Below are 14,829 nucleotides of genomic sequence, written 5' to 3'. Positions count from 1 at the left end.
GTTGATTCTTGACAAAAAAATTAAATTTCATATCTTTATGTTTGAAGCCTGAAATGTGGCGAAAGGTTGCAAGATTCAAGGGGGCCGAATACTTCTGCAAGGCACTGTATATCTTGTGCTCGAGTAAATTTCGTGGATGACTACTTTCTCTTTTGTAATATTATTTTGAAGACACATTACGCTTGAGTAAAAATTCAGGCTACTCTACCCACCTTCGTTTTGTGTTGTCCACAATTGATTTAATAACTGGGTGAGGGTGCAAATCCATAGCTAAATGTATGCACGTATTTACTAATGCTTGCATGCCTGTTGATGCATATCTCTCAAGGTACAGTGGTCCCCTCCAGGGAGGAGGAGGAGGTGTTAGAGGTGAAGGCGGGTAATCCAGTGCTGCTGGATGGTGGTTGTGATGGCGCCGCTTTAGGCTCTGAACCCTCCCAGGCCCATACCACATCCAAAAGCCAACATGGTCCCATTGCAGCCTATGCAGGAAAGGATGGATTGCAAGTGGCAAGGACCGTGATGGGCAGCGAAAGCACCGTTGAAAGTAATGCTAGGTTTCTATTCTATATGTGCAAGTTATTACAAAGATGGGGGCTATTAAGTATAAGTAGAGGCGGAGTTTATATTTTGTTGTTGTTGTTGATATGCGTGTTCAATGTGTGTATTCAGATTTAACAGCATTGGAAAGAGATACATACTGTATAAGAATGGCCAGAATAAGTATTTCTTATATTCACATTTTTGTAATTGTGGAAAATTCCTTGTATATAACATGCTACTCGAGAAGCTCTTCACTGACTGACTTTTGCAGGAAAGACGTCCGAGGAGGTAGTCCCCCGCCATGCTCGGCTTCTGAGAGAGCGCGCGCGACCTGACATGATTACGCTTGGCAGCCTTTCACTGCAGCAGGTCAGCTACAAAGCTACAAAGAGCAATATCTGTGTCATCATCCCATATTCACCAGCACATCAGCCACATCCATTATGCTGCGTATGGGTGGCTTTAGCTAATAGACAAAGAACACGCGCATGTACACTACATTTATCTGTTGCTGCCAGTGTTTGTGCGTGTACGTTTCTGTCCTTTTTTCTTCACCCACTTACTTCATTCTTTGCTCCACTTTTTCCTCCTCTGCAACCATATTTGGAGTTTTTACTTTTTAATCTCTCGGATGCACTCAAGTAAAAAGCTCTTACTAGATCATGCATTCAACGTACTTAAATAGGTTGGATAGTCAGCAAAAGTCAGTGACCAAATGTATTTCTTTGTCTATTGGATGTTTTTGCTTCCTGGTTCATGCCTTTTATGATTCCCTGAGCTGGATAGTTCAATTGAGGCCACCGTGACTAAAAGTCAGTGCACATGCAAATGCGACCTCAGCAATAGCAGTAAAACCCATTAATTGTGTATGTGGGAGGGGACTTCTTGGCAAAAGTGAGCGGTGGACGGCCGTCTTGGGCAGAACGGCAAGTTTGAATCAATTTGTGCCGAGAGGCGGGGCCCAAAATAGAGTCTTGCTGAATTTTGAGAGCGGTGCCGCACTGACGTCAACAATGCATCCAATAGCAGAGGAGCAGGCGTACATATATCTGTGCTATCAGGCTGTTTCGGCAGACAGATACACGCAAATCACGGCCAACGAAACCTTGACATATGCGCTTTTTTAAAGTTTCAGGAGCTCTTGGACACTCGAAAAATGATTCATATCCCTCCTTGCTGATCTAAATGGTACTTTTATGCGCCTTCCTGGGGAAATGTAGTTGATGTAGTAGTAGGTGATGTAGCTTTCTCGGCAAAAGTGAGCGGTGGACGGCTGTCGTAGGTGGAATGGCAAGTTTGAATCAATTTGTGCCGAGAGGCGGGACCCAATATAGTCTTGCTGAATTTTGAGAGTGGTGCCGCGCTGATGTCAACAATGCATCCAATAGCAGAGGAGCAGGCGTACATATATCTGTTCTATCAGGCTGTTTCGGCAGACAGATACACGCAAATCACGGCCAACGAAACCTTGACATATGCGCTTTTTTAAAGTTTCAGTAGCTCTGGGACACTCGAAAAATGACTGTCATGTCTCTCCTTGCTAATCTAAATGGTAGTTTTATGCGCGTTTCTGGGGAAATGTAGTTGACGTAGTAATAGTTGATGTAGCTTTTATTTTCTACGTCTTTTTCTTTCTCCAGTTGTGCTTTTGTACACATAAATTGCAGTGAATACAGGAACATCACTGGCATTGTGTTAGCAAATGTAGTTCACGAAGACATCCCGACATTTACATGCATACATAAACATACTGCAGAAATTCTATCTAAATGTATATTGAGTCATAATCTCACTTGAAAGATGAGTAGGAGTATCATCATTTATGAATGTAAAGTGAGTTTGCTCAAATAAATTTAAAAAAGAAATAATGCCAAACAATGTCCCGTCGTCACTTAGAAGTCAAAAAAAGATGTTGACTCATTCTCTCTCACTGGATAATCAGTGAGTTATATCGGTGTTAGGATCAGTGTTATCTTATTCTCCCATGATATTTATGCACTCCACGACCGTTTCCACACCCACCTCTCCATTCAAACTGCATTATTCACTAGAGATTTTACATCTATTCAAAAGAAAATAATTGTGTTATTCTTCTTAGGCTATTCTTCCATAGAAAGACTCTAAACGCAGAAAGATGCCATCACTTAACAGCATCAATGTGTCTATACGCCCCGTGTGAATGTGCTGACTGGATGTAAACTCACATTCATGAAACGCAACATGTCTTCAGGGTCTAGCCCGCTATCGATTGACTGCAGATTGCAGGAGAGTTCATTTCTTTTGCTCAACTCTTCCATTGTGCGCATGCGAATTTACAGCATGCTTTATCTAAAGGCACAATTGAAGTGGGCTCTTGCCGCACTGTTGCTTTTTATTCAACGTTCTCTATGATTGGCATCTTAATAAGCGGGACGAATTCAAGATACATTTTAGAAAACAACTGTATCTCGTGCTGCTAGGAAGACGAACCAAAATTTTCGAAAAAGCTGGCGCTATCAAAACCAAAAATAATAAACCAAATTTAAGGTTTAATAAATACTTCTCTGACAGTTTTGAATAAAAAGATATTTTTATACAGCTCTTATACTTGATCCTAACATAGGAGTTGGACTTTATGACCCCGAAACGCAGTGTCAGCAATAAAATTCACTTACAAGAATATTTATAATAAGTTGACAATAAGCGTTTTTTGTTTCCCATCATTCTTGAGCGGAATTCTAAATCCGGCTGCTTAGGCAATACTTTTCGCCAAGATCGTCATCCACTGAATATGGTACGCCCGCCGGTGTCATGCCAATGTAGTTACCCCAGTCAAAAATTGTATCCCTGGGCGGAAAAAGAAGTTGCTTCAATTAAAAAAAAAAAAAAAAATGTCACTTCAATCAAAATATATATTTTCAACCAAAAAAATGTCACTTCAATAAAAAAGAAAAAAATGTGAATGTAAAAATAAATTTGAAACAAAAAACTAAAAAAAAAAAAAAATGCATGGCAAAGCTATTTTTTAATTAATATTTTCTTTTACAAATGAAGGCTTATAATAAAGTATTGATTGATTGCAGTAAGAGACATTTTTGCAATTGATAACTATAGACATGTTTAGCTCTTGATAATACCGCCTTGTTATTCTGACCGGTGTAAACCTGGCTAGATTCCACAGGTCAACTTCAATACATTTAAGGAATTCTTGCATTTTATTACTTACCAAATGCTATTGCTTCATGAAATGTATTTGATGAGAAATAAGTTGTTATTATATATTTGCTTTTATCAATTGCTGCCCGCAATGAAGAAATGCTTTTGCTTATTATCATTGTTCACAAAGAAAGAATGTTTTGTCTTGCCTGGTCAGGATCAGAAGAGGCCGCTTTGCGCTGCTGAAATGTGCTGACACATATGTACAGTGGGGCAAATAAGTATTTAGTCAACCACCAATTGTGCAAGTTCTCCTACTTGAAAAGATTAGAGAGGCCTGTATTTGTCAACATGGGTAAACCTCAACCATGAGAGACAGAATGTTGGAGAAAAAAAAAAACAGAAAATCACATTGTTTGATTTTTGAAGAATTTATTTCCAAATTGGAGTGGAAAACAAGTATTTGGTCAATACCAAAAGTTCATCTCAATACTTTGTTATGTACCCTTTGTTGGCACTAACCGAGGCCAAACGTTTTCTCTAAGTCTTCACTCTTCGCTTGGTGTAAAGAAATCAACTGTGGGAGCAATTATTTGAAAATGGAAGACCACTGATAATCTCTCTCGATCTGGGGCTCCCCAGAACCACATCGGAGGACCTAGTGAATGACCTACAGAGAGCTGGGACCAAAGGAACAAAGGATACTATCAGTAACACAATGCGCCCCCAGGGACTCAAATCCTCAACTGCCAGACGTGTCCCCCGGCTGAAGCCAGTACACGTCCAGGCCCATCTGCGGTTCGCTACAGAGCATTTGGATGATCCAAAAGAGGACTGGGAGAATGTGTTATGGTCAGATGAAACCAAAATAGAACTTTATGGTAAAAACACAGGTTCTCGTGTTTGGAGGAAAAAGAATACTGAAGTGCCTCCGAAGAACACCATTCACACTGTGAAGCTTAGGGGTGGAAACATCATGCTTTAGGGGTGTTTTTCTTCAAAGGGAACACGATGACTGATCTGTGTAAAGGAAAGAATGAATGAGGCCATGTATCGAGAGATTTTGAGTGAAAATCTCCTTCCATCAGCAAGGGCATTGAAGATGAGACGTGGCTGGGTCTTTCAGCATGACAGTAATCCCAAACACACAGCAAGGGCAACAAAGGAGTGGCTTCCTAAGAAGCATTTCAAAGTCCTGGAGTGGCCTAGCCAGTCTCCAGATCTCAACCCCATAGAAAATCTGTGGAGGGAGTTGAAAGTCCTTGTTGCCCAACGACAGCCCCAAAACATCACTGCTCTAGAGGAGATCTGCATGGAGGAATGGGCCAAAATACCAGCAACAGTGTGTGAAAAGCTTGTGAAGAGTTACAGTAAAAGTTTGGCCTCCGTTATTGCCAACAAAGGGTACATAACAAATGATTTTCAAATAAATTCTTTAAAAATCAAACGTTATTTTCTGGGGTTTTTTTCTTCCACATTCCGTCTCTCATGGTTGAGGTTTACCCATGTTGACAATTACAGGCCTCTTTCAATTTTCGAGCGGGAGAACTTGCACAATTAGTGGTTGACTAAATACTTATTTGCCCCACTGTATATAATTTCACATACATGCACACACGTAGCCAAACAAAGACAGTGTCGCTAGCTTGCTTCCCCTTTTTCCCTTATAGAGCAAGACACCCATCTGTTGCTAGGGCCATCCCAAATAAAAAGCGAGGTGAAGGAGGGGCAAGTTAAAACGATTGCGGAAGCTGGATAGTTTCCCCTCTTTCTCCTTGCAAGCTTTTCAACCAAATTGAGTGCCTTCTCTCCTTATTACCTGGGTCTTTCCTATGGAAAGTCCAGGTAGTGCTGTTCTGCAACTTTATTCGTCTTATTATTATTATTATTATTTATTATATCATCATCTTATTCTCCGCGTTTTTTCGGCGCGCCGCGCAGCCCGAACCATAGCACCGATCGGCACCGTTCAAGTATTGACACGACCGGATTTTTCGCGCGACGATGGGAATTTTTCAAAATCCCCCGAAAAATTTTCCGTTCGCCCGTAAACGGCAATTTTCCGGAAAAAAAAAAAAGTTTAAAAATGTATCTAGTCCTACAGTTTTTGACCAAATCACATAATTTGGGCATCAAAAATTCCGGGACGTTGAGGGGCATAAAAGTTGTATACAGAATTTGGCAAAAAATTACGGTTCCCCGGAAATTGGCCAAAAACTCTCCCATTCATTTGTAATGGGAAAAGTTCCCATTCACTTCCAATGGGATTTCCTATGGACTTTACATTGCATTGATGCCATTGACGGCCATGCATGTCGAAGTTACTGATGCCAATGTACTTGGATTCTATTGACTATATGGATGTCGATGCCATTGACGGCCATGGACGTCCAAAATTTTTCCCATTCATTTTCTATGGGGAAAAGACAAAATGTCCCCAAATCAGTAGGAAATCAACAGATATCAATAGGACCTTTACCTCAAATGTCCCCGATAGCATTGATGCTTATGGAGGGTGATGCCATTGACGTCCATGGACGTCCAAATTTTTCCCATTCATTTTCAATGGGGAAAAAACAAAATGTCTCCAAATCAGTAGGAAATCACCAGATATCAATAGGACGTGTCCCCCAAACTTCTCCAATTCCATTGACGCTTATGAAGGGCGCCGCCATTGACGGCCATGGACGTCCAAATTTCCCATTCATTTCTAATGGCATTTAATTATGTTTTTTCATTCTATTGATGCCAATGTACTTGGATTCCATTGACGCCTATGTAAGTTGATACCATTGACGTCCATGGACGTCCAAAATTTTTCCCATTCATTTTCAATGGGAATTTTTTTTTTTTTCCCAAATCTACAAAAAATGACCTGATATCAATAGGACGTCTCCCCCAAACGTCCCCAATTCCATTGACGCTTATGAAGGGTGCCGCTATTGACGGCCATGGACGTCCAATTCTCCCAATCATTTCTAATGGCATTAATTTGTTTAATGCAAATGACTGGTATTATTGTCCATTCTATTGCTACACCTGAGTGGGGCTAAGATCTGTATCTCCACTGAGGAAAGACCCAGGTGTAATTTCTCCCGAAATTGCAGTTTCTAGTTTTGGATAATATTATGAATGTCTACCTAAGGAACTTGACAATCTACATGGAAAATGTGTCTGTACTTACATCATTTTAAGTTAAGAAATTTCGTAAGTAGAGGTACTACTGTATTTGGAAACGTCCCTCATTTAAAATCACAGTGATGAGGTTGGCTGTACACAGTCCAGATGAAACAATACGGCGAGTCCATTTCATTTTCATATTTCTATGTACATTTTTTGATGTCATATCCTCATTACTCTTGTGAAAAACATTTGTATTCCTACTGACATTTGAGAAAGCATGTAATCTTATAAGTCTTGCATGTGTGTTGCATTGTGGGTACAGGATGGCTCCGGGCCACGGAATTGTGTCCGTGTCGTTAGGCTCGCAGGCGCATCAATTTTTAGCGCGTCCACTCCAAGTCAGAGATCACACGTCACATCTCCTCGCCATCTCCCTCCGGGCAATCAGCTTAGCATGTTTTAGTTTTTAAGTAATTATGGAATAGTGTGGCGGTTGATGTGATAGAATCAGGAAACTACTACCCACATCAGGATCTTCTCTTGTATTTAGCTGTTTTATGGGTGGGTGGTAGTTGGACACCAGCCCTGTCAGATGAATGTAGTTCGGAGTTTAGCTCGCTGACCTCCTCTCGACAGCTTTGAACCCTGTAAATTCCTTCCGATATCAATGGTGGGTGGCTATTAGACACGGGAGAATTTCTACGCATCACCTAGGGCTACATCTGCCTGGAATTGAATGAGAAATTATTTCACTATTCCTCTCGCCATGCCCATGAAAGGAACGAGAAAAAAAAAAAAAATAGAAGCGGAGCTGACTTGTGTTTTTTTTTTGTTGTAACAAATGTGTAATTCATTTGTCTCCACTGTTTCTGATTTAATGGAGGCTGAGTAATTGCATTAGTAGACGCATTGTGCCTTGTTGTGAACTGATGAAAGCACATGTAATACTTTTGATAGGCAAACAGAGACGGCAGGGAGGAATAGAAAAGAAAGAGCCGGCGCCCGCCTTTGATGCTAAGCGTGTATTTGCCGAATTATCCGTCTTTTTACTCGCATCTTATCCCCAGTCACAGGCAGGCCAGGGTCCCTGTGATATTGCTTTATTTTTGAGGAATTAAGAGATGTAGCGAGGAGACAGCGAAGCGGCCGCTTATTACGTTACCTCTGATACGATTGAAAGGCCGAGAAAGGGAGCGAGAGAAGGAAAGAAGAAGTGTTTTGTTGTCATGTTATTAGATTGTTGTTTCACTCTGTGGCGCAGAGTCGAAAATGCAGGTTTCTAACAGGGTTAGCATGTTGTTGTTGCGCTTGTAGCATGAATACCTGTCCCACCGAGAGAGAGAATCAATGTCCAAATATGGAGAGATGAATGAACTCCCAGAATCTTCCTCTCATAGACTTCATAATGTGTTGACGGGTCAGATCGGTCATGCAATGCGCCTCGAATTCAAATAGGGGGCCGCCCACATCAAGAGAAGCTATTTACAAACACGCACGCAGCGATCCAACACCGGATTTCTGTTGAAAAAGTACGAAAGCTGTACCGCATACAAACAGGAAGGATTGTCTCAGGAGCGATTTGTCTGAGGCTTCAAGGTAATTATTATATTTTTTGTACATGCATGCGTTTTGAAATGTTGTGAAAAAAATCAGTGGGAGAAATTAGCCACTACTGCATTGGCATCATAGTTCGCAATATTTACAGTTGCGGTCAAAAGTTTACATACATTTGTGAAGAACATAATGTCATGGCTCTCTTGAGTTTCCAGTTATTTCTACAACTCTGATTTTTCTCTGATAGAGTGATTGGAACAGATACTTCTTTGTCAGAAAAAAACATTCATGAAGTTTGGTTCTTATATGACTTTATTTTGGGTGAACAGAAAAAAGTGATCAAATCTGCTGGGTCAAAAATATACATACAGCAGAGCTAATATTTGGTAACATGTCCCTTGGCCATTTTCACTTCAATTAGGCGCTATTGGTAGCCATCCACAAGCTTCTGGCAAGCTTCTGGTTGAATCTTTGACCACTCCTCTTGACATAATTGGTGCAGTTCAGTTAAATTTTCTGACATGGACTTGTTTCTTCAGCATTGTCCACAAGTTCTCAATGGGGTTTAAGTCAGGACTTTGGGAAGGCCATTCGAAAACTTTAATTCTAGCCTTATTTAGCCATTCCATTACCACTTTTGATGTGTGTTTGGGGTCATTGTCCTGTTGGAACACCCAACTGCGCCCAAAACCCAATCTTCGGGCTGATGACGTTAGGTTATCTTGAAGAATTTGAAGGTAATCCTCCTTCTTCATTATCCCATTTACTCTCTGTAAAGCACCAGTTCCATTGGCAGCAAAACAGCCCCGCAGCATAATACTACCACCACCGTGCTTAACGGTAGGCATGGTGTACTTGGGGTTAAAGGCCTCACCTTTTCTCCTCCAAACATATTTCTGGGCATTGTGGCCAAACAGCTCGATTTTTGTTTCGTCTGACCACAGAACTTTCCTCCAGAAGGTCTTATCTTTGTCCATGTGATCAGCAGCAAACTTCAGTGGAGCCTTAAGGTGCCGCTTTTGGAGCAAGGGCTTTCTTCTTGCACGGCAGCCTCTCAGTCCATGGAGATGCAAAACACGCTTGACTGTGGACACTGACACCTGTGTTCCAGCAGCTTCTAATTCTTGGCAGACGTGCTTTTTGGTGATTCTCGGTTGAATCTTCACCCTCCTGACCAATTTTCTCTCAGCAGCAGGTGATAGCTTGCGTTTCCTTCCTGATTGTGGCAGTGACAAAACAGTGCCATGCACTTTATACTTACAAACAATTGTTTGCACTGTTGCTCTTGGGACCTGCAGCTGCTTTGAAATGGCTCCAAGTGACTTTCCTGACTTGTTCAAGTCAATGATTGTTCAAGTCAATAATCACTCACAAGAAATTGCTAATTCGTGTTGCTGTATGTATATTTTTGACCCAGCAGATTTGATCACTTTTTCTGTTAACCCATAATAAAGTCATAAAAGAACCAAACTTCATGAATGTTTTTTGTGACAAAGAAGTATCTGTTCCAATCACTCTATCGGAGAAAAATCAGTTGTAGAAATAACTGGAAACTCAAGAGAGCCATGACATTATGTTCTTCACAAGTGTATGTAAACTTCTGACCACAACTGTATGTGAAATAAATGCTAACTGCACGTTTCTTTGTTTTTTTGCTTTTAACCAAGAATCAAGACAGTTTTACGTCCATATCAATGAAGAATTCGGGGATTTAAGCATTTATTCACAAGAATTTTTAATGTTTCTTTTTTTTTGCTTTTAATTCTAACTCACCAAAATTTGCACATACATGCGGCTCGGTGTAGATTTTGATAATTCCACTCATTAAAAGGACGTAGATTTCTTCAGGAAGTTAGGCAGCTTATAAAGCCACAAAATTTGGCATACCTACTCGAATTGGCACATTTAGGAAAATCCATTGTGTTTTGAATACGGGCATGGCTGCACAGCTCAGTAGCACCTTTTTTGTTGCACGCTTTTCAGTAGGGGTTTTTCCTGCTAGGTGTGTGAATGTATTTCTAATCCCCAAAGAAGAGTTTCGAGCATGTTAGGTTCTCATGAGATGATGAGATGCGGACGATCTTCTACTACCCTGACCAGCGTGCCGTCTGAGTTGCACCAAACTGCAAAGGCGTGTTCAATCCTGCTTGCAGGCCTAAGTTTTTTTTTTCATGGCAAAAGAAAATGGCCAATTTGGAGACCTTAATATCCTCAAAAACACACCAAAATTTGCATATATAGTATAGTGTATCACAAAAGTGAGTACACCCCTCACATTTCTGCAGATATTTAACCCTTAAATACCTGCAACATGAAGCAATTGTCAGAGAATCCCAAAGTTTGAAACGTATCCTAATGAAACCTTTTTTTCAAATTTGTAAAAAGAAAAGTCAAAATGAATATGTTTAATAAGCGCTCTAATATCTATAACCCTTGCTAAATCCTGTTTAATTTTCTCATGGAACCTGCAGATGCATGTGTTGAGTTGCATCCATCATTTTTTTTTATCAAAAAGAAATGTCGAAATTCTGAATTAGTCTCAAAATCATGACATTTTAGGTGTATCAAATGTGATACGAGGGAAAATGACAAGCAGTACTCAATTTGGACATTTAGGGATGTAGTTTCTAAAGGGTGTACTCACTTTTGTTGCCAGGGGTTTAGATATTAATGGCTATATTTTGAGTTGTTTTGAGGGGAAAATAAATCAACTCCATTATATAAGCTGCGCACAGACTACTTTTCATTATGTCAAAGTGTCATTTTGTCAGTGTTGTCCCATGAAAAGATCTACTTAAATATCTGCGGAAATTCGAGGGGTTTACTCACTTTTGTGATACACTGTACATGCAGCTTGGTGTAAATTTGGATAAATCTGCCCATTGAAAGGACATAGATTTCTTCAGGAACTTGGGAAGCTTAAAGAGTCATGACATTTGGCAAACTTGCTCAAATTGGCCCAATTAGAAGACTCATTTTAGTTTTGAATACGGGCGTGGCTGCACAGCTCAGTCGCACCTCCTAGTTTGTCGGAACATCTTCAAAAGGGGTTTTTCTTCCTAGGTGTGCGAATGTATTCCTATTCCCCCAAAAAGAGGCGAGCTTCGAGGATGTTAGGTTCTCATGAGATGGGGACAATCTGCTACTAGCCTGACTTGCGTGACATCTGAGTTGTGCCAAACTGCGAGGGCCCCTTTCAGTCTTGCTTGCAGGTCTAGTTATTTCTTGTTTTGTTTCAGTTCAGAGCATTTTTTTCTTTTTCTCACTACTGTTTATGGAGTCCATTTTCCTGGTACATGGTTAATATTCACTTGTAAGCACAAACAATTCGGAATTAATTCGATACAAAATTAGACAAGGATGAGGACGACGCAAAGGAATGACAATATAACCGAATCACACTTCAATTTGCACACGTACGTCTTTAGAAGCTACTGTTATTTTACGGCCCACATGTTTGCACAGGCATCAGAAAGTAAAGGCAAAAGGTGAAGTGGGCCAATTCTTCCATATCACACGTGGTTTGTTTGCCGTGAGCCTGAGTGGCGCCTAAAGTGCCGTAACATTACAGCACTCCTACAGATGAGATCAAAGGCTCCGCAGAGGGATCCTCCATGCTCGGGCTGGCAAACCGCCATCCTGTCGCTGACATATCTCCTCAACGCTTTGCACACATTGACTGATCACACCAAATGCAGTCTTAATAGAGACAGGAAATGCCACATACAAAAACTTCCTTTCTTTCGAAGTATAGGCTAATATTCAGAGATTAAGCGTTCTCGTTAATTATTTTCATTTTAATTAGTAAATCTTAATTAACAATGAACATTTACCCTTAAAAAAAAAATTGGCATTGGAATGAAGGAGGGGGTGAAGAAAGGAGAGAATAAATATGACAATCTTTTCGGGACCTCCGGGCAGGATTACTGATGCAGGCTGCCATAGTTATTAAACACGTTCTAAATTAAATGCCTCCATGAATTTTGCACAGAAATATATTTTCATAGTTTTGCATGCCAAATGTGGCATTTCATATTTCAGATTCATCTCGCTGCAGTCATTTGAGGGAAATGTCATCTAAACAAAGATTTTGTCATTTACCAAAGGAAATTACTATGCGTAGCAGGTTCGCCCATTGCTTTCTCTCACTTCCCCTCTCGCTCTTCTTCTCCCTATTCTGCCTGTGCCGGTTGTTTCAAGTCAGCAAGCCATAAAAAATCTTTATCTCAGTGAAACACAGCAATTTGGGAGATAATCGAATGGTGACTGGGGGGCACAAACGCCAGTCTGAGGAATTATACCACAATCTCTCCTGCATTTACAACCTTCCTCAAAGCCAGTTGTCACCCTGGAAGGAAAGCCCCTGACTGAAGATTCATTACATCTTTAAGCCAGCATGGTGGCACGGCAGCCTTATCCCCACATGCAACACAACAGCACACTCCTCCCACAGCTGCTGATGATCCCGTTGAAGAATCCACAGTCTTCCCTTGCTCACTTTCCTCCCTTACTTTTCCCCTTTCCTCCTTAGATACCACAAACATAATCATACGTAACCAGGGGTGAAAGTGGCTAGAATTTTTTGCCGGAACTACCAGACGTGAAGGTCGCCACAGAGCCAGAAATTTTATTTTATCTTTTTTTTTTTTTTTTTTTTGGGGGGGGGGGGGGCGGGGGGGGGCTCTTAAAAACTACTGAAATGCAAAGAAATTATTTCTACAACTGTAATATATATATAATATATAATTATCGGCTGGATGTTGCCTGCTACGGGCCTACAGCAAGTGTGTATTATATATATACACATACCGTAATTTTCGCACTATAAGGCGCACCTCACTATAAGCCGCTACCCACCAAATTTGCCACGAAAACGGAATTTGTACATAGATAAGCCGCACTTGACTATAAGCCTCAGCTGTCCTCACTGTATTATTTGAAATTTACAGCAAAAGATATTAACCGATAACATTTTATTTGACAGCGGCATCATACGACTGCCATAAGACCAAATAAATCACCATGAAGCTCTGAACTAATAGGCTGCAAAGCGTCATTGCTTCAAGAAGCTTCATTTGGCCATCAGCAGAGGTTGCGCTAGACTTTTTCGTTGTCTGTCATTTTGACTGACAGGGTCATAAAAATCCGGTCATAATCTATTTTTACCCGTCACTTAAATTTTTGAAATGTTAATAATGACATATTCAATAGTATTTAGTTTTCATTCATCTTTAATTAATATTCTGTCCGAACAAGCTTAACAGAGAATCCACACCGCGCCATCACACATCAAGCAGCTGTGCGTTATTAGCGCCTAGCTTGCCTTGAACACGGCTTTTTAGGAAGGGTCGGACTTGACAACAGTCATAAAAAAATAAAAATAGGTTTGAGGATAAGCCTGAGAATGATCGGTTTTCTCTCTGCTCCATATAAGCAATATTTCAACATTGCTTACACGGCTGAGAGTCGGGGCAAACTGCTCGTATGTGTGTGTGACATGCATGAACAGTGCGTGCATGCTATCGATCCATATACTTTGAATATAAACCTGTACAGGGATTATTTATGCCTGTTATTTGTGTCCTCTTTTTAATGAGCAAAATGTGATATCCCCGGAATGACGGATGACAGCCAGCATGTGTGATTGTATGGTCATTTGTTTTGATGCTTCTGCGCATGCGGGTCGTCTTGCTCAGCGCATGTCGGACTGCGAATTAGTGCGCAGATATGACAAAAAATGGGATTCGTGCATTAAGACCTGTAGTATGAACGTAGCCATAGGCTTGTTGCTGTTAAAAAGAGGACACAAATAACAGGCATATATAATCCCCGTTTAGGCTTATATTCAAAGTATATGGATCGATAGCATGCACGCACTGTTCGTGAATGTCACACACACATATACGGGCAGTTTGCCCCGACTCTCGGCCGTGTAAGCAATGTTGAAATATTGCTTATATGGAGCAGAGAGAAAACCGATCATTCTCAGGCTTATCCTCAAACCTATTTTTATTTTTTTATGACTGTTGTCAAGTCCGACCCTTCCTAAAAAGCCGTGTTCAAGGCAAGCTAGGCGCTAATAACGCACTGCTGCATCGCTACCGTAGCTACCGTACAGTCTCTAGCTTTTTGATGACGTAATTGCTGCATTAAATCCGATTTGCGGGACTGGACAGTACAGACCGCCGCGACAGTCTGGAAAAATGTGGCCCAGATCGGATTTAGACCACATACGAAAGTGACCCAGACCGGATTTGAAATGGTCCCGTTCTATGTGACTTGTCACGTTCAGACCGTCACGTTAATGCCTCACTCGAGTCGGAAAACCACGAAAAAATCGGATTCGTGCATTAAGACCTGTAGTATGAACGTAGCCTTAGTTCGGACGCTCAGTTGCCTTGACATTTTTCCGAGTAAGGCCAACTACGTCATGCATCAAGAGAGACAATAGCTAATTAATATGCTCACTCGCCA

At 40.9% G+C, this 14,829-nt stretch overlaps 1 protein-coding gene across 2 annotated transcripts in view; it reads left to right on the top strand.

Annotated features, from left to right (window-relative positions):
• The window catches only part of ofcc1 (orofacial cleft 1 candidate 1), a 167,398-nt gene that overhangs the window by 34,282 nt on the left and 118,287 nt on the right, over window positions 1-14,829 (top strand). Inside the window, exons 6-7 of one of the 2 annotated variants that reach the window (XM_057824675.1) lie at window positions 329-547; window positions 815-912. In XM_057824675.1, coding sequence (XP_057680658.1) covers window positions 329-547; window positions 815-912 — 317 coding nt within the window. Of the gene's footprint in view, window positions 1-328; window positions 548-814; window positions 913-8,022; window positions 8,398-14,829 lie in introns of those variants that run through there. The other variant, XM_057824677.1, reaches the window with a different exon arrangement.

Source organism: Corythoichthys intestinalis, chromosome 20 (assembly GCF_030265065.1).
Source record: "Corythoichthys intestinalis isolate RoL2023-P3 chromosome 20, ASM3026506v1, whole genome shotgun sequence".
Lineage (NCBI taxonomy): Eukaryota > Metazoa > Chordata > Actinopteri > Syngnathiformes > Syngnathidae > Corythoichthys > Corythoichthys intestinalis.
This window is presented reverse-complemented; position numbering and strand designations above follow the sequence as displayed.